Consider the following 20,926-nt stretch of genomic DNA (forward strand, 5'->3'; position numbering starts at 1 on the left):
CTCTCTAGGTCTGTCGGTTTAGATGGCATCTCATGTGTTTCTGATGTGCACTAAGGTTCAGGAACCTCTGCTTAATGCTAAAAAGCCCTAAACTGCTTCTACGTCACACCACACGTCACAGAGTCTGTGGGTGGGGCTCTTTCCTCCCTACAGAAAGAAGCGTGTATATAGACGGTGGAATACTATTCAGCCATAAAAAAGAAGATGTCATTTGTAGCAACATGGATGGACTTAGAGATTGTCATCCTAACTGACATAAGTCAGCTAAAAAAAGAATATCATATGATATCACTTACCGGTGGAATCTAATAACAGGATGCAAGTAAACTTATTTATGAAACAGAAATAGACTCACAGACATAGAAAGCAAACTTATGGTTATCAAAGAGGAAAGGATAGGGATAAATTAGTAGTTGGGGAGTACAAGATACAAACTAGTATATATAAAATAGACAGATGACAAGGACCTACTGTAGAGCACAGGGAACTATACTCGATATCCTGCTATAACCTATAATGGAAAAGAATCCTAAAAAGAATATACACGCACAGGCATACGCACATGTGCACATGTGTGTGTGTGTGTGTAACTGAATCACTTTGCTGTATACCTGAAACTAATGCAACACTGTAAATCAATTATACTTCAATAATAATAGATAAATGAAAAATCAATAAGTAAATTAAAGGAGTGTGTCTTTGATCGCACAACACAGACCTACGCTAGTTGCAGAGTATCCAAATCGAGGCACTGCCCTGTCTCCATGTGCAGTGGCAGCAGGCTGTCCTCTGAATGAAGCATATACTCTTCTGTCTTTAAGAAGATGGCAAATGAAAACAGGAAAGTCATCAACATGTGACTAAGCAGCGAAGGATGCACATCCATTATGAATGACTAGAGAGAGAGGGATGGTGTCGACACACAGGCCAACAGTTGGGGACGCCCTCGAAGGTTTCCTATGACTCTGGCTATAATTTCGTTCTCTGCAGCTCAGTGGTTTGCCGCAAAGCAAACCAAGAGTGAATCCTGCCAACCCTAACAATAAGCAAATTCACATGCAATGGACGCCAGATAAATCCTTTTTAAACGGAACCAAGCTGAATCCGAGTCACCATTCCGACAGCAGTGAACCTAAAAAGTAAAAATGAAATAAACCAAAAAAACAAAAAGCAAAAAACAAAACAACCCTACAAACCTCCTGTTTAGAGATAAGAATCCCTTTCAAAAAAGCCAACTTTGTTGGAATTTCATGAGATTCTGCATCTTTGAGGAGCAGAAGGAAAATCCAGGATGCAGGGGGCCAAGTCTGCATTTGCTTTGCTCCTTACCTGCAGGGGAGGCGAGGGCAGCCTGGAACAGGAGAGGACTGCGTTAGGCAGTGGGAGCAGGGCCCATGCGGGGGCCTTGGGCTGTTGAAAACATCTCCTGGTCTGATGGTTTCAGGAAACTACTCGCCAAGTTCTCTGGACTCACTCCAGACAGCCACAGCGGTGTGGTGGACGAAACCATTAAAATGTAGCAAGCAGTCAAAAATACCTCTTTGGTCTTGAAGACACCAAGCCCTTACTCCCCCTTGAGTGAGTGAATGATGCAGGAAGCTCTGAGAGGCCCTAGGAGCTGCTGTTGGAATCCAGAGCTGAAGGGTGCTGATGGGGAGCTGAGCCCACAGTCACTTTCTTAACCTGATATACTTTTTTTTTTTTTTTTCTTAAACCGCATTGCAGCATGTGGAGTTCCCAGACCAGGGATCAAACCCAAGCCGCAACTGCAGTCTGCACCACGGCTGCAGCAACCCTGGATCCCTAACACCCACTGCTCCATACAGAAACTTCCTAAAAGTCTTACGCTTCGGAGATACTGGGGCGGGGGTGGGGGAGGGAGGCGCGGCGGCTGACTATTTCATCATTTCTTCCAAAGATGGTACATAGCTGGTACTGTGATGCATTGAGAGTTCATTTCCCAATGCCAGGCGTGCCTCAGGGCGGGCCTAAATGCCCCCCGGGAGCCGAGGTGAGAAGGCTGAAGGATTCCAGAATCTGGGCTGAAGGAGAGATCCTGGCAAAAGCCTCCAGGAAAGGTGAATCCTTGTCTCCAACCGGTGTCAGAATGAAAGATTCTTCTGCAGAGGCTGAAGAATCTTTGCAGAGACCAGCCAAAGAGGAAGCCACGGACGTTGGGCAGAAGTTTGGGTTTTCTGTTTATTTAACTCGGAGTAGTTCAGCCTATGCTGCTCATATACACACCCGGTCAATTCCAGCACTGAAGGCACCACAGCCAGGCGAGCCATTCCAGAGCCTACTGCCTGTCTTCCTTTCCACACACACACACACACACACACTCTGGAACCATCTGGCTCCTGCAGGCTCTGTGTCCAGGAAACCCCGCCGAGCTCCCTAATCCAGGGAGGTTACTGTTACATGCAGAGGCGGCAGGGCACTCACTCCCAAGGAGCCACCTAATGAAAGCCTCATGGACAGACTCGGCTTGCACAGACCCGGGCTAATCCCATCTGGGCCTCGTGCCGAAGGTATGACCTCACTGTCGGGCAAACCGGCGGGGACCCCAGAAAGAAAAGATCGGTGTGTGGGCCAGACCTGCTTCTAATTACAGCCTGCTGGGGTGCATGGAGGCACTGACCCACCTCTCCCACCTCCCCTGGGTACCAGGACCAGGGTCTGCAGCTCAGGAGGCCTGGGCATCGTCAGCAGAGAATCCTAAGTTCCGGCCCAAACACTTTTTAGGTGTGTGGGTGGCATTATCCCCTGAAAAAATCTCGGCCATTCTACAAGTTTCACACCAAAGAGAGGCGTCATGAGGTAGGGCCAAGTCTCTGTGGAGAATCCCAGTTACAGAAGCTGGAGAGAAAGGCTATAATTAGAACCTGACTCTCTTGTCGTCGATGGTAAACAGAACAGCTCGAAAGGCCCCATTAAGAGACGGACATTGAAAAACAGCCAACCCATCCACATCCAGAACCCGGGACCCCGGAAATTCCACTTACGAGCATCGTTTACAAAACACATCAAGACTCACATTTGTCTCAGCCTGAGCCTGTTTCCCTTAGCTCTTTCCATATTTAAGCATTTAGTTCGTTGCAAAAGGCGATTCTTTTTGCCTACACGGCTGCATTATGTTCCTATGCCCTGTATCCAGTCTTCCATAGACAAGAAAACCAAAGTTGGAGGAAGCCATGCTTCAAAAGTAAGTAACTGTGTGTTACCAGATCGGGTCCCCCCTGAAAAAGCTGATCACTTGGGCTTCTGTTAAAGGAGCTAATTAGAAATTCTCTACACGCTCTGCTTGGAAGGCCCCCCTCTCGGCACTGGGAGCTAAGCATGAGGTTGCAAATGAGCTGGTGAAACCTGAGGTCTCTGGATGCTTGAGTCCTGATGGGCTCCTTGAACTACAGATCCCCCGGGGAATCCAAACCCTCGTGGAATCAGGGGAGATTTGCAATAATGTAAAGATTTCCCGGGAGCCAGGGTCTGATGAACACATAAGGATGAACTCTGATGAGGATGCTTAAATCTCATAGAAGCAACTCTCCCACGACAGCCCTGGCTCTTTTGGAACGTTGCTAATTCCATTTGCTTTCGGTCCATTTGACTGTGTTTTATTGTAAGAGGCGAATCCAAAACACAAGAGCCTTCTTCATTCCATACACAGAGGCACAGCTAAGATTTTTATAACTTTAAGGAAGGGACTCTTTTTTTTTTTTTTTTTTCTTCTGGAAATGTTATCTCTGAAATAATGACGGGAATCCACGGATGCGATTGGGCTCCACAACCGGTGCTGTGCTCCAGCTTTTCAGAAATGCCTCTAAACACAAAGCAAGGTCGAATCGGGTCTGCAAAGACTCGGTGAGTCACAATCCATCAGAGCTGTAAGGACAGGGCTGGCACCGCACGTACAACGGAAAGGGCCAGAAAACAGATGCCCACGGCTACACTTGGTGGTTGGCACTGGGGTCCATCCACCACACATTCACCCTTATTATCAACCTTCCAATAAGTCCGGCAAGATAACAGGATGCAGCCATGTTCGAGAAATTCATCTGAGGGCCAAGCCAACATCGCCCTACCCTGGTCTTCACCGGTCTTGCCAAAAGACATCCTGCTCACCTTCTGTTTCCTTTTACTTGCTCCATACTTCATGTCCTACCCAAGAGTCTCCAAAGCCCACCACACTGGACCCCTAATCCCTGGAATCAAGCTGCTTCTCAGAGGGGGAGAGCGTATGTGTGTGTTTTTTGTTTTTTGGTTTTTTTTTTAAAGAAGGCTCCTTCCTGGATCTTCAGCCAAGTCAGGATCTAAATGTCAAGACCGTCATGACCAGCTTGGGATCAGCAGGAAAGAATCTTAAGGATGCTCTGACGCAGTCCCTTTTTCAGAACTCTCTAAATACAGTGAAACCCTTTTCCCAATGAGGCTGAATGGAGAAGCCCAGCATGTCAAATAGAGAGGAAAAGAGGCTGCCAGAGCCAAACAATGGGGTGTGATTTTGCCGTAGAAAGCAACCAAGTAGGGAATCCAGGCTACACGATGAGTGAACCCTTTCAAACACTGTGCTGAGTGAGGGAAGCCAGTGACAAAGGACCACACGTGATACGATTTCCTGTGTATGAAACACCTAGAAGAGGTAAGTCCATCAAGAGAGAAAGTTGTTTCATGGATGCCTAGGACTTGGTGGGGGATAGAGGGATGGTGAGTGATGACAAAGAGGCTTAGGCTTGCTTTCCAGCAGGTGAAAACGCTGGCAAATTGATTAAACCAGAGGCTGCACAGATTGCGAGTACACGCAAAGCCCCTGAACGGTAAGAGGTTACATGGGTGAATTTTATGGGGTACGAACTCTATCTCGATAACGCTTGCTGGCTTGAAAACCAAACCAAACTCTTCTCACTGCTCCAACCAGCCAGGCCTCCCTCCTCACCCTGCTCACCCTGGTGGCTCCGGAGCCACCTCTGCCAGCCCCCAGAGGTCTAGGGAAGGTTGCCTGAAAAATCCTGATCTAGTTCAAGTTTCCACTCGTCAAGACGCGAACCCCAAGTCTTTCGACTCCGAGTGCAAGGCCCCTGAAACCCAAGAGCGCGCTGATGAGTCCAGGCTCGTTCTGCATCCCCTGCCCCCCCCCCCACCCCCCCCCCCCCGGGAGATGCTGCCCGCCCAGGTCTCACCGTCCATGTCCAGACGCTGCATGATGATGGCCAGCTCCACCTCACTCGGCATGTACCCCAAAGATCGCATGGCCATTCCCAGCTCCTGCTTGGAGATGAAGCCATTGCCGTCTCGGTCCAGAACCCGAAAGGCCTCTCGGATTTCTGCAAGGGGAAAGCAGAAAGGCACGAGGTCAAGATGTGGTCTACTGCCTTGAGATGACTGGTGATGGCTGAAAACTCGCCAGGGCTTTACAAACAGGGACATGTCCCAACCCTTGAATCCAATAAAAGGGTGGCCAAAAGAGGAGCGAAAGAAAGGCAGAACAAAAGAGAGAGAAAAGGGAATGCGAGAAAAGGAAAGGCAGAGGAAGAGGAAGACAAGCCAGAAAAACCACTTTGGAAGGAGGAGATAAACTGGCCCTCAGCATCTGAAAACACTGTAGCAGGTTCACAATGAGAAGTGGTCCTTGGGACTCCCCTTGTGGCTCAGCGGTAATGAACCCGACTAGTATCCAGGAGGACGAGGGTTCCATCCCTGGCCCCACTCAGTGGGTTAAGGATCTGGCATTGCCGTAAGCTGCAGTGTAGAGCACAGATGAGGCTTGGATCTGGCGGTGCTGTGGCTGTGGTATAGGCTGGCAGCTGTGGCTCCGATTTGACCCTTAGCCTGGGAACTTCCATATGCTGCAGGTGCGGCCCTAAAAAAAAGAAGAAGAAGAAGAAGACGTGGTCCCTACTGATCGTGTTAGCCAAGGACACTTTCCCAGCAAGGATGGGGATGAGGCTGCAGCAGCGAGAAGACAGCTACCTCTGAGCTCAGGCCATTAGGAGGAAAGGAGAATGAGATTTCCCTTTGCACACCTTTTAGCTCCCCGCTGCTGCAGGGGCTGTGCAGAGAGCTTTTTTCATCTCCTCGGAGGACAGGAGTTAAGTATCCTGCTGTTTTTATTTCATTCCTCTAATTTACAGCTCTTTTATGGCTATAAACAACCTCGGATCAATAAGAGTGTCATAAAAGCCCCAACGGCATCTTTAATCACCTTCTCTGGGGCTGGCAGAAAATTTGCCTCTGCCATCAATAAGGTCATTTCACCCAGCAGGGCAACTCCCATTCTCTTACCCTCACCAACGCTGCCTTGCCTTCGGCCCAGAGTCCCTCCCGTCAGAGACCCCACCGCCTGCTCGCCTGCTCGCCTTGGGTTGGCTGAGCATTTCCTAACACATCACACCCCTACGAGGCACACCATGGGAATTCGATTCGAGATCACAGTCTGGAGATGCTTGGCGCATCCATCGTATCTGAGCACCGGACGTGGACAGCTTTGATTTTTCATCAATAGACCCGGTGCGAGCTCAGCTAGGGCCGCTGCCAGCATGCATCACGCCATTCAACAAGCACTGACTGCCTATACCCAGGGCTCATCTACAGTGTCCTTCGCTCTCTGGGGGGGGATTAGTTCCAGGACCCCCACAGATATGGAACTCCATGGATGCTCAAATCTCTTAATATAAAATGACTAAAATGGCACAAAAGAGCTGGCTCGCGTATCCATGGGTTCCACGTCCACAGATACAAAGGGCCAACGGCATTTACCACGTCTCTAAATATCTGACTACATTGCCAGCAAACACACTGAACCCTTCCCCGAGCAGGCTTTCCCTTCCTATGTGTATTAATTTCCTATGGCTGCTGCAGCCAATCACATAAACTTAGTGGCTTAAAATAACAGGAATTTATTGTCTCGCGGTCTGGAGGCCAGAAATCTGAAATCAGTATCATGGGATGAAAATCAAGTATGGGCAGACCTGGCTCCCCCAGAGGCTCCAGGGAAGATTCTTTTCCTGCTCCTTCCTCCTTGCTTGGCTTGGGCCACATCGCTCAGATCTCTGCTCTGTGCTCACGGCACCTTCCCTTTCCCTGTCGGTGATCTCCCTCTGCCTACAGGCTGCTCTGCAGTTGCATGTAGGGACCACCGCAGAATCCAGGCTAACCTCCTCATCTCAAGAGCCTTAATTTAACGACATCCGCAAAGACCCTTTCCCAAGGTAACATTCACAGGCTCCAGGGATGAGGATATGATAGCTCTGGGGGTTGTTTTGCACACCTCCCATCCAGGGCTTCCACCTGAAACACTGTGGCATCCTCTTTACCTGCCTAAGTTCACATGGGTCCTTCGGGGGCTGTGTATTTCACAGCCACGCCTTTGCTCACCAAAGCCAAGGTCTCTCTCTTTACTGCCGATGGTTCAGCAGGTCATGTCCTCCTTTCACGTGACACCTAGCATGTGCCATCTAGAAAGACGATGGCTGGGGCAGACAGACATCGTGGCTTCTCCTCTGCGCCGCAAGCTCCTGGCACATTTCATTCATGGCTGCATGTTCCCACCTACGCTCTGAAGGAGGTGCTAGGCAGACAGCCGTTCAGTGGATGGATGCTGGGTCTGAATAAATAAGCATCAGATATTAGCAGCGAATGCATGATCGATACTCATCCAGCATGCTGAATGCTTTCCATGAATCAACGTGCGCTCCAGCAGAGGGAAGACCAGTCTGGGAGTCAGGACCTTAGGCTCCCTGCCAGGCATATTAGCTAATTAGGTCTGCAGCCAAACCCTCAGGCCTCCATTTGTTCATGTGTAAAATGAGCTGGGTTGGCCAAGAGAGTCCTTAAAGTCCTCTGAGCTCCTTTCTGAGGATCCGAGGACATCGTTAAAGTGTTTAAGAAACAAAACAAAACAAAACAAAACTGGGAAGCCTGCGTTCTCTTTCATACCCTATTAATCTGCTGTTCAAACACCCCCTCTTTTTTCCATAGATGCTACAGAAAACATTTTAGCCTGGTCCAAATTCTGAATTAAGAGGTCTGTCTGCACTTTGAGGCTTTTCTCATCAATGAAACATGCTTGAGATCACCAAAGGCAGCCATGTGTTTTCCTACCAAGCCAGGGGGCCCGAAAAGAGCTTTGATAAACTGCTCGGCATGAGGTCATGGCATACAGCTCTCAAGGACACCAGGGCAAAGACCACGACCTCGTTCGGCCCAAGTAGCCCAGTCGTCAAGGGCAGGAGGATACAGAAAGAGTTTCCTGAGATGGGAATCAGCCCACAAGGAAGGGCAGACCTCTGCCTCGGCCTCAATGTCCCCATCTGAAAAATGGGTTGGGTTGGGTCTCCTTCCAGCCTCTGCTTTAGGGTTTTATATCAGGGCTGACTGACACAGACCACATAACAGTAGGAGGTGTCAGATGATGACTGGGGCCTTGCCTGGGGCCCCAGATAAGCCAGCCTGATGGGGAGGCTGCAGGCTGAGCCCTGCCCCTCCGGACCACTTTTTGCTCCAGGCATCTTGTCCTCTTCTCATCCCTCTGACTCAATCCTGACTTCTCTGCACTGACAGCATCACTTGAAAAAGATGGTCCCCTTCTGCCAACAGAGCCTGGCCTCATTCCTGTGGTCCCCTTGCATGGCCCTAGATCTCACCAGCCAAAGAGCCTGTATCCTCACACTGGCCATCCCAGAAGGGCATCGTTGGGGTGTTTGAGAACTTGAGCGGGTATGCCTCCTGAACCCCACCCGGCAACCCAGAGCTGCCTCACCCCTGGGCTACTAGATTTGGCAAATCAGACCTCACATGGGGGGGGGGGGGGCTTCCCCGGAACTGCCATGCTTAAAGGGACATGCTCCCTGAAGGCCTCAAACTCCCATGGTTTACCTGTCTGCAGTATGTATCCAGGCTGGCTCTGCACCAGCCCAGGACAGGATGGGACAGGTGCATCTCAGCTCAGAGTTCTGTTTTCTGGGGTCCCGGGTTAAGTGAGACAAAGCCATCCTTCTCTGCTTGCACTGAATAACTGCGCGCGCGCGCGCGCGCGCGTGTGTGTGTGTGTGTGTGTGTGTGTGTGTGTGTGTCTGCAGAGGCAGACAAAGCTCACTAACTTCACTGACTTTCTTTTTTAAAATGATTTTTATTTTCTCCATTACAGTTGGTTTACAGTGTTCTGTCAATTTCTACTGTACAGCAAAGTGACCCAGTCACACACACATATACACATTCTTTTTCTCACATTATCCATCATAAGTGGCTAGACAGACTTCCCTGTGCTATACAGCAGGATCTCATTGCTCAGCCACTCCAAATAAAGAATTTCTCCAACAAACAAAAGCTAAAAGAGTACAACCATACCAAACCCATTCTAAAAGAAATACTGAAAGGGCATCTCGTTTACTTTCAAAATTGCTAGGAGAGTGGGGTGGGTAGTACGAGACTTAGAAATCCGTCATGGCAGCCTCTGGAGATTTCATCTTTCCAGGGTAGGGAACAGCCCAGGAAACGAGAAGCTTATTAGAAGGAAATGGCTCTCGCAGTCTGAGACATGTAATGTGTGCCTTATTTTATTTTTAATAGCAGAACAGGGTGTGAGAAATATGCCCATAAAACCGTGGAGACATGGGAGCAGGCCGGATCCCACTGCCTCTGGCCCCAGGCAGGCGGCGCGCGGCACAAAGGCGCGCTGGCCGCGTTCCACATCCCAGGGAAGCAGAGACCACAGATCAGGCTTTCAGGAACAGCCCAGCAATGCGGAGCACGTTCCCCTAGAATGCACCCCCACTTTGGGCTAAAGTCCCAGGGCTTCAGAGTTACATACGTGTGCTGTCCTGGCCGTCTGATCCCATTTCAATCTCATGCAACACATGCACCCCAGGCACGAGCTCAAACAATGGTCCCCCCTCAAGATGCCTCTGTGGGCCACAGAAGGGGCGTCTGCCATGGCGATAGGAGCCTGTCCAGCTGTCATTGTGGGGAGTATGAAAGGAAAGAAGGTAAGACACATCTGGAAAGAGGAAACCGTTCTCTGCCTGTGGAATTGTCCAGGTCCGCGTTCCCAAGGGGGATCGGGGCCACTCCTCCCTGGAGTGAAGCTGAGGTTTTGGAACCAAGCAAGGCCTGGGCTAGAAGTGATCCTGCTCTAGAGCCCAAGAGATTTACTGCTCATCAGGCCAGCAAGTCTGCTTTCTGACCAAATATCAGCAGCCACCACTGGAACCACCTGCACCATGACCCAGTGCGCTCTGAGAATCACGTCTTGGTTCCGAGATGCTCGCTAGGGACAGAGCCAGCTCAGGCAGGAACAATGGCAGAGGCCTGGCCATCCGATGGAACAGACGCATCAGTCATGGCGCCCAAAGAGAGTGGGTATCAGATGAAATCCAGACACCACCTAGAGTCAGTATTCGTCGGCTCACCGTCTAGCTTTGAAGAATTCGCTGAAAATCATTGGGCTCTCGGGCAAACTCTGAGGAGTATCGAAGAACGATTTTTCCTATTTCAATCACCATTCCGTGGGAAATCTGTTTATCCTCCGCAGAAAGATATGTTTAGGAAGAACGTGGGGTTCTCACCACAAAAAGGGAGGGCTTTACACATGAACAAGGTGTCTTTTGTTGATACAGGCCATTCAGAAATTGCAAAACTGGAGCTAAACGCAGTTTGGCAAGACTAGGCGAGGCAATTTTTAAACGGCAACACAAATGCATTGGAAAATACAAGACACAAACCTAGAGGTCTTTAACTGGGAGAAATTATAGAAGAGGGGCTGAGCCAATGACAAAAGAGACTTAGAAAAGTTTCCCTCTCTGCAAAATGACAAATGAACACGGAGAGCTGATTGAAATGGCCCTTCGTTCATTAAAGAGCTGCTGCTTATTTATTATATGCCAGATGCCGAGATAAGATAGAAAGGTGGCTAAAGAAACTTTTCAGGCTCTGAGAAGCTTCTATTCCAGTTAGAGAGGCAGGGGGGTGGGGGGTGACCAGATATTCGTAACGGAGAATAAGCTCATTCTGTTATGAATAAGATATTCATAACAGAGAATACAAGTCGACACGAATCTCATGGAAGACCTTCCACAGGACAGAGAGACAGCTCTGCGAAGGGGGTCACACTTGAATCTTTTGAATCTTAAGGCCACGGAGAGAAGGGACAGGAGGCTGAAGTGGGGCAAATGTGCCAAGATGGGCATGTCCAACGAGAGACGAGGGTGGAGAAGTGGGGCTAGGGCAAGCTTGCAAAGAGCCTTCGAAGCCTAGACCTTACACTGGAGGCTAAAGGTTGGCAAAAGATGGCCCGTGGTGAAATCGGCCCATCACTTGGTGTGTCAATAAAGCTTTATTGGCACACAGCCACGCCCCTTCCTTGACCTACTGCGGTCCGTGGCCGACTGCTTCTGCCCAGACAGAATGGAGTCACCATGACGGGGACAGTTTGGCTGGCAAAGCCTGAAATGTTTTCACGTTGTAACATTTTAACGTTGACTGAACCCCTGCTGGAGGCCACAGGGAGCCCTCAGAGGTTTTAACCTTTTGTATAAATGAGAGAAAGAATTGGATTGGTTTTTACACTGAAGGCTCTGGCATTAGAGTGGTGACAAAGGATGGATGAGAAGGAGAACCCTCACCCGGAGGCTGTCACCAAGACTAGGGGAAGATGCAGAGCCTGCGGCTATACCTGGGGATGCTGGGATGGGGGTCGAGGGTCTTCGGGGTGGTCAGGGCTCAGGGAGCCTCAGGTGTCCCGTGTTTCAGAGCAGGATGATTTACGGGCGATGCTGAGGATTCTGGTCTGTCTGCTGTGGTGAGCAGGGATGATATAACCAAGAGGGAATTCAGGTGGAAGCACAGGATATCAAGGAGGGAGTCCAGGACTTAGAACTACCCAGGCAGTCAGGTCTGCTGCATACATGGACCCACATGACTAAACCTTTGGAGACAATGATACTGAAAATATGACGAGGGTGGAAAATGGAAAGAGAATGACCATAACTGCATTATAAAATGCTGGTTTGATCCCGGTTCGATCCCGGGTTTTAGGATGAATGAGTTCCAATGTAATTATAATCCCTCAGTCCGCAAATACGACTAATTGGGCTCTGTACCTGGGGAACACAGAGGTGAGAGCTCAGACGGCAGGGGGTGCAGGGCCGAGAGGAGGAGGGAACTGTGCTGGGAGGAGGCAGCGATGCCCCAGGAAACCCAGAAGCGGCCTGCATTTAACAGTGCTGACCTGGGACAGGCCACACAGACGGGGGCGGGACTGGGGTTATGATGCTCCTCTGGCTTAATTCACTTATTTTGTTTCCTTGTTAGGGCCACACCGGTGGCATATGCAAGTTCCCAGGCTAGGGGTCCAACTGGAGTTGCCGCTGCCAGCCTGCACCACAGCCACAGCAGCCCAGGATCCAAGCTGCATCTGTGGCCTGTGCCCACAACTTGCAGCAACACTGGATCCTTAACCCATTGAACGAGCCCCAGGGATCGAACCTGGGTTCTCATGGACACTATGTCATGTTCTTAACCTACGGAACCCAAGGGGAACTCCTGGGTGATTCATTTTTTAAGCTGGCCTTTTGTTTTCCTTGGTGTACTTTTTCACAGGTTACAACATCCTCGCTCATGGGTTATTTGTTATTTGGTGTGTGACTACATCCATTTCAATAAATGCCCATGAATTGTCCCTCTGTGAGAGCAAAAGAGCATGTGCAATCGACGGTTAGATCCCAGGGTTGACCCCAGGCTCACCGGGAATCACTGTGAAGCCCACGGTGAAGGCAGGAGCCGGTGCTGGAAAGCAGTTCAAAGGCACAGTGCTGAAGGCTGGCGGGACAGTGATTCAAGGTTCTTACTGTGCATCTCTGGTATCCTGGTCTTTTTTCTTACCTTGAATTCAAAAACAAAGCCATCTCCTTCTCTAGCCAGCATTTGGAAAGAAAAGCACGTCCGTAACTTATCAGGCAGTGAAATGACACAAAGTGGCCCAGGTCATGAAAAGTAATCATTTTTCCCTAACACAGGGTGGCATGAGATCGTCAGAAAGCCAGGGGCATTTCTGAAGGTTGAGGCGCTGGATCAGAGTTTATCTGTTCCTAAAGTTTCCACCTCCACCAATGATGCTGAATGGATTTTCCCACGGCAGGTCTCTTAAAGCTAATGGAAAATTCCCCAACAGCAAAAGAGCAAAGCAAACGAGAACTGAAACTAACAGAGAAAGCCCAACTAGGCCCGTGGGCCCCCTGGGATGGATGCACCCCTCCACTGGGCTGAGAGGACTGAGAAGCCGATGTGAATACGGATGAGAGTCAGCATCGCCGGGCGGGTGGTGGGGTGGGGAGGGGGGAGACGCATCCTCTATACCAAAAACCAGAGGGATGAGCCGCGAGGACATCTAGCAAGACTGCAGCTTCGTCTCGAGGGGTTTTGGACTTGACCTCTGGGATGGAGACAGCCCCCTCAGAAGGTCAGAGCTAGACCTGCACACACAACACACATTCCGTTTACACATTAATTTATGCTTCTTGTGAAAAATACCCTCAGAGTGTACAAGGGAAAAAAAAAAAATCCATGATTCACTGGTCAGCAAATAACCATTGTTAACATATTAGGACACTTGACTCCAACCTTTTTTTATGTACAAATATTCTTAATTAAATTGAAATCACGGAGTTCCCATCGTGGCGCGGCGGAAACGAATCTGACTAGGAACTGTGAGGATGCGGGTTCGATCCCTGGTCTCACTCAGTGGGTTGAGGATCCGGCATTGCCCTGAGCTGTGGTGTAGGTCACAGATGCGGCTCGGATCTGGCGTTGCTGTGGCTGTGGTGTAGGCCGGTGGCTACAGCTCTGATTGGACCCATAGCCTGGGAACCTCCATATGCCACTGGTGAGGCCCTAAAAAGACAAAAAAAAAAAAAAAGAAAAGAAAAGAAATCATGTTCTCTCTGTAGCTTTATATCTTTTTTTTTTCATTTAACACACTATCATTCCAATCTTCCATATACTTAACTAGTTTTTTAATTTATTTTTTTTATTAGGATATAGCTGACTTGCAGTGTTGAGTCCATGTCTGCTGTACAACATAATGACCCAGTCATACATATACACACACTCTTTCACTCTTATTTTCTTCCATCTGGTCTATCCCAAGAGACTGGATACAGTTCCCTGTGCCGTGTTGCTTAGCCATTCTAAATGTAATAATTTGTATCTACTAATCCCTAACTCCCAGTCCATCCCACTCCTTCCCTCCTCCCCCTTGGCAACCACAAGTGTTTTCTCCATGTTCGTGAGTCTGTTTCTGTTTTGGATATAGGATCTTTGTGCCATATTTAAGATTCCACATATAAGTGATATCATATGGTATGTGTCTTTCTCTTTCAGACTTACTCCTCTTAGTATGAGAATCTCTAGCTGCAACCATGTTGCTGCAAATGGCATTATTTCCTTCATTTTATAACTATTGTATATATATGTACCACATCTTCTTAATCCATGGACATTTAGGTTGTTAACCAGCTTTTAAACATCATTTTTGATGGCTACATAGCATTTCATTAAATTGTGATAGCCAGATTGTTGTCACCAAACTCCTACGATGGGACATGTAGATCATTTCTGACTTTAAATAAGGCCGCCGTGGAAATCTTTGTACATAAACTTTCATGTGTTTCGACGATTGTCTTCATAAGATGATGCTTTAGGAAAAGAAACATCAGGTCAAAAGGCAGGAATTTTTTTAAGGTGCTTAACATACATATTGCCAAGTTGCCTTCTATGATCCATTTCCTCTCGCACCACTTCCGATGCAAATGTGTGAGGTTTTTTTCCCCACACCAACCAATTCTCTGATTCTCTGGATACCCATCTGGCATCCAGTGATTTAATCCAGTTCTGACACTCACTACGCAGAGTCATTGCAGACCCCAAATTTAAGTCCCACAAAACTGTCCTCACTAGACACCAGTCACTGGTCTAGGCCACCTGGACTTGTGCCCGACCAGCTGTAAAGGCGAGGGTACCCACAAGCCCTCTTTGGATTTGATCATTCGCTAGAATGGCTCACAGAATTCAGGAAAGCACTTTACTTACAATCGACTGGTGTATCGTAAAGGGTAGAACTCAGGAACAACCAAATGGAAGAGGTGCATAGGGCCAGATATGGGGGGTGGGGGAGTGGCGGGCAGGGAGCTGTGTGCACACCTGGTGCTGGTGGGGTGCCAGCTCTCTGAGCCACACCACCCTCCCAGTACCTCAATGTATTTGCCAATCTGGAAGCTCTCCAAACCCCATCATTTAGGGTTTTTAATGGAGAGTAAAACCATGCATGTACACTTACATGTGGAATCTAAAATATGGCACAAATGAACCTATCAACAAAACAGAAACAGACCCACAGACATGAAGAACAGACTTGTGGTTGCCAAGGAGGAGGGGGGAGCGGAGGGAGAGGGATGGACTGGGAATTTGGGGTTGGTAGATGCAAATTACTACATTTACAGTGGATAAACAATGGGGTCCTGCTGTACAGCACAGGGAACCGTATCATCTCTTAGGACAGAACATGATGAAGATAAATAATGTAATGTATGACTGGGTCACTTTGCTGTACAGAGAAACTGGCACAGCATTGTAGATCAACTCTACTTTCATTTTTAAAAAAAGAGGACGTTCCTCTAGTGGCTCAGTGGTAAGGAGCCCAACTAGCATCCATGAGGATGTGGGTTCAATCCTTGGCTTCCATCAGTGGGTTAAGGATCCAGCATTGCCATGAGCTGTGGTGTAGGTCACAGACGTGGCTCTGATCCTGCGTTGCTGTGGCTGTGGTGTAGGCTAGTGGCTGTAGCTGCGATTCGACCCCTAGCCTGGGAATTTCCATATGCCATGAGAAAAAAAAAAAAAGGCAAAAACTGCATGTAAGCATGGTTGATTACATCATTGGCCACTGGTAATTGAACTCACTCTCCAGCCTCTCTCCTCTCCCTGGAGGTCAATGGATGGGGCTAAAAGTTCCAACTTTCTAATTATGCCTTGGTCTTTCTGGCCACCAGCCCCCATCCTAAAGCTATCTAGGGACCCCAGCCACCAGTCATCTCATTTGCATACAAGAGACACTCTTAACACTCAGAGGTTCCAAGGGTTTCAATTAGGGCCAGGAACCAAGGAAGAAGACCAAATACATATTTATTATATCACAATATCACACTCTCCAAGAAGGCGGTACCAATCATTACTGTCCTCCATGCACACCATCTTTCTGCCCAGACACCCAGTCTCCTAGGAGACGCACCTTTCATCCAGGTACCCTGAAGTTCAAGATCCAGATGATTCTAAAGGGAGGATTCCAAGAGAGGGAGGCAATCCAGATATTGTCCAAAAAAGACCTGCAGAGTCATCACGGGTTCCTGCTGGTGCCCACACTCAGCAGGGGACTGGCCCAAAGGAGGTGCCCAGGAAACACCCACACCCATGGTTGAGATGAGCAAGCTGAGGCTCAGAGATGGGACGGGGGCTCCCCTAACATGGGAGGAGGAGGAGGGGAGAGGGCCTCCCTCTCAACTCCAGGTCAGGACTGCTTCCAGGGCAGGACACTGGGGGGTTTGTCCTAAGAGGAGATGGACTGTCACCCACGGACCAGCAGACTGGACGGCAGCCTGGGGACGAGCCCTGTGCTTCTCCCCAGAAGGAGCCATTTCTCACTTGGCAACAGGCGCTTTCTTGGGAAAAAAGGGCCCAAGGCAGAAAATAGGCATTGTACCATTTGGCACATAAGGCAATAGCGCAGGGATCTGCAAGCAGCAAAGGGAGTGGGGTTTATCTGGGAGGGACATGGTGATAATCAATACAATTAATTTTCCCTTAAGTCACCCTGTTCCTAAGCTGAAAATCTTAAGTTCAGCGAATAATCGGCATCTGAGAAAACAAGATCCTTTTGTGGATTCAGCACCAATATGCTAAAGAAGAGCAAGACCCAAGTTCTAGAAATAAACCAGAGGCTAACCGAAGGGAGAGAAGAGGGTCTCTCAGGCATGGCTCACACCCCCGCCCCTCCCCAGGGTCTAAGACAAGCTAAGTTTACCTCTGCCTAGTTCAATTCACCTCAGCCCAACAAATACTGCTTGGGTACCAACTGTGTCAGGCACCCTTCCAGGTGATGCTGGAGGCTGGGTCCCAGGACACCAAGGTGCCGTAGCAGATAGGATGCTGGTAGGGAAGAGATGGGGCCCACAGCGAGCCCCCAGCGGGAAGGATCTATGGAGGATGGCTTGGTGGCTGGAACTCGCAGAGTACTATTGGAGAAACCAAGTCTTTTCCCCGACCTCTGGAAGCTTTCCTAGGCTGAATACACAAAAGAAGTTTCCAACAGAAAACGAACAAATAAGTCCAAGAAAACATGAGGGGCTCTTTTGGGGTTTGTTTTTTCATGAGGCAAGAATTATTATTATTATTTTTTTTGTCTTTTGTTGTTGTTGTTGTTGTTGTTGTTGTTATTGTTGTTGTTGTTGCTATTTCTTGGGCCGCTCCCGCGGCATATGGAGGTTCCCAGGCTAGGGGTCGAATCGGAGCTGTAGCCACCAGCCTACGCCAGAGCCACAGCAACGCGGGATCCGAGCCGCATCTGCAACCTACACCACAGCTCACGGCAACGCCGGATCGTCAACCCACTGAGCAAGGGCAGGGACCGAACCCGCAACCTCATGGTTCCTAGTCGGGTTTGTTAACCACTGCGCCACGACGGGAACTCCAAGAATTATTTTTAAAGGCACTTTTTTTTATTCGAGTATAACTGATTTGCAGGGTTGTGTCAATTTCTGTTGTACGGCATAGTGACCGAGTCACACACTTATACACCTTTTTTTTTCTCGTACCATCTCCCATCATGGCCCCAAGAGATTGGCTATAGTTCCCTGTACAGCAAATTAGTTATTTTTGAATTTTTTTTTATTTGAGTACAGTTGATTTGAAATGTAATGCCAATTTCTGCGGTACAACAAAGTGACCCAGTAGTGTGTGTGTATATACATACATACATATATATATATATATATATATATATATATATATATTCCATTTCTTATATTATCTTCCATCATGGTCTACCACAAGAGACTGGATATAGTTGCCTTGCTGTACAGTAGGACCCCACTGCTTATCCACCCTAAATGTAACAGTTTGCATCTACCAACCCCTTCTAGTGAGAAGACACAGGGCAGCCAGTGCATGAGACTCAAGAGGAGCCAAGAAGGGGGCCTGGGGTTGGTCAGGAGGTGGGCTCAGGCTCTACTATGTGACCCAGATGGTTCTGCTCCCCACGAGGTAAAGGTGACCTCTAGGAAGCCTGGCATCCAGCCCACCCTTCAAAGACACAAGGAAGACGGCTAGACACAGACAGCAAAAGAGCATGTCATGGGCCCCTTCAGAGTAAAAACCCCACAGAAATATCATGCTTGGTTATTCACATCAATGCCTCGTGGCCACTCCCTGGCCAGGGAAAGCCAGCAGAGCACACAACCTTTTTTTTATTCCAATTCACATTAAGAAATGCATTGTACATCATGACAGATGCATAATATCGTTATAATATATATGGGGGAGGCGTATGAGGATATTAGGTTGAACCATACAAAACTGCTTTTTAAGAGTTCCCACTGTGGCTCTGTAGGTTAAGGGTCAAGGGTCGGGCATTGTTTCTACAGTGGCACAGGCCTGATCCCCAGCCGGGGGCAATGGGTTAAGGATCCGGTGCTGCTGCACCTGTGGCGTAGGTTGCAACTGCAGCTCAGATTCAACCCCTGGCCTGAGAATTTCCATAGGCCACAGGTGCGACCAAAAAAAAAAAATTTGCTTTTGTATAGGTAAAAAAAATGGTCAAACAGCAGCAATCTCTTCTGGCTTTAATGACTATGTAAGAGTTCAATCTACTGTGTGCTTAACGAGGCACCAGGCACCGCTCTGAGCGTGCTTTGCATATTAGCTCATTTATTCCTGGAAACACCCTTTGGCGCTGCCCTTGATCTGGGGCCACGCGGTTCTAAGTGTCAGGGCAGCGAGGTGAAGCCAGACTTTCTGGCCTCGGCGTCTTCGCTCCTAAACTTCATACTCTACCTCTTCAGACACACACACTTCCTGGCCAGGACACACCCTTTCCGCCTGCAACACACTCTGTTTTCTCTTTTCTTTCATCTTATTTTTTTCTTTTTTTCATGGACACCCCCACCAGCTAATTTAAGCTCACTACTCATAAATGGCTCGGGCCCCACACTTTGAGAAGCTCTGACCTTGGCTTCCCCGGGGCAGTTTCTTTCTCTCTTTTCCTTTCCTTTTCTTTTTCTTTTTACAGCTGTACCTTCGGCATATGGAAGTTACCAGGCTAGAGGTCTAATCTGAGCTGCAGCCACCAGCCTACGCCACAGCCACAGCCATGCAGGATCCAAGCCACATCTGTGACCTAGGTCGCAGCTCACAGCAGTGCCAGATCCATAACTCACTGAGTGACGCCAGGGATTGAACTCACATTCTCATGGATGCTACCTGGGTTCTTCACCTGCTGAGCCACAATGGGAACTCCCCCGGGGGCAGCCTCTATCTCACTATTACTCTCACTATTACACCCTTCTTGTTACCACTTCAGACTCTGGCCAGCACCCTCTAAGCTTGTCCTAGGATGCCCCAGGCATCTCTCGGTGTCCCCTGAAGCCATGCCATCCTCCATCACGGCTGCTGTAACCGGACCATCTCATCTCCTACCTGTACACTGAGCAGTTAGCTCTCATTCACTGCCACAAAGCAGCACATGGTACCCACCTCTGTACCACTGTCTGCTTAACAACCATCTTTCTTAGGTCCAAGATGGATCTTACATTCTGGAAGCCTAGAGGAAAGCCTCTGCCTCTGTAACCCCCACAGGCCTACCAATCTTAAGACATAACACCTGCTGAGTGACAGCTTTAGTCCTTAAAGGTCTAAAACCCCCCAGTGGATCCTCCATCCCAAAGCCGCTGCCTGCCTTTGCCCGCTGCCCCATCAGTAATAACCTCAGCCACAGATGAGAGAGGGGGCAGAAGCAGGCAGGTTCTCCCAGACACAGGGATTTACCGGTTTTATCAACTGAGCCCCATAGAACAAAAGGGCAGTGATGGTCACGTGGGTGGCTTGGCTTGACTGCTCCTCGTTCTTCTAAGTCACAGTGTCTTTGACCAAAGCAGCTCCAGACAATTCAGATATTATCTGAAAGACCTGCAGAGTCATCATGAGTTCCTCATGGTTCCCACACTCAGCACAGGGACTGGCTCGAAGGAGGTGCCCATGGCTGAGATGAGGAAGCTGAGCCTAAAGTAGGGCCCCAACGACACACTCAGCCCATGACATAAAAATCCACACAGAGTCTCTTCCAAATAATCCATGGCACGGAGACTCAGGGCAAAATGACACATGATGGGAGTTGCAGGAGTTGGCTCTAATCCAGAAAAGAATTCCCCTTCAGCTGCGTAATTTTTCAATCTTAACTCGTCCATTTGCACACAGGCAAGGGCACACGTAAGTATGGCCCAAGTCTTTTTTTCTGGCAAATAGAACTGGCCTGGACTTGGTGCCTGGAGAGAAGGAGCCAGATGGAATTCAAGACAGCGTGAAACACAGAGAACAGACTAGTGGTTGCAGAGGGGGCGCGGGAGGGAGGGGGCTGCACGGGGAGTTTGGAGTTAGTAGATGCAAACTATTCCATTTAGAATGGATAAGCAATGAGGTCCTGCAGTATTGCACAGGGAACGATATCCAATCTCTTGGGCTAGAACATGATGGAAGATAATACGAAAAAAGAATGTATATGTATGTATGACTGGGTCACTGTGCTGTACAGAGGAAACTGGCACAACACCGTAAATCAACTATAGTTTAATAATAATAAAAAAGACAAATGTGAGCCCAAGCTCCGCACTGA

At 48.8% G+C, this 20,926-nt stretch overlaps 1 protein-coding gene across 1 annotated transcript in view; it reads right to left on the reverse strand.

The window, feature by feature from the left end:
* Window positions 1-20,926, reverse strand: part of CALN1 (calneuron 1) — a 460,082-nt gene that overhangs the window by 199,983 nt on the left and 239,173 nt on the right. The window contains exon 4 of the mRNA XM_047779923.1: window positions 5,178-5,321. Within this exon, the coding sequence (XP_047635879.1) occupies window positions 5,178-5,321 (144 nt within the window). The remainder of the gene's footprint in view (window positions 1-5,177; window positions 5,322-20,926) is intronic.

This window comes from Phacochoerus africanus, chromosome 5 (genome assembly GCF_016906955.1).
Source record: "Phacochoerus africanus isolate WHEZ1 chromosome 5, ROS_Pafr_v1, whole genome shotgun sequence".
NCBI lineage: Eukaryota > Metazoa > Chordata > Mammalia > Artiodactyla > Suidae > Phacochoerus > Phacochoerus africanus.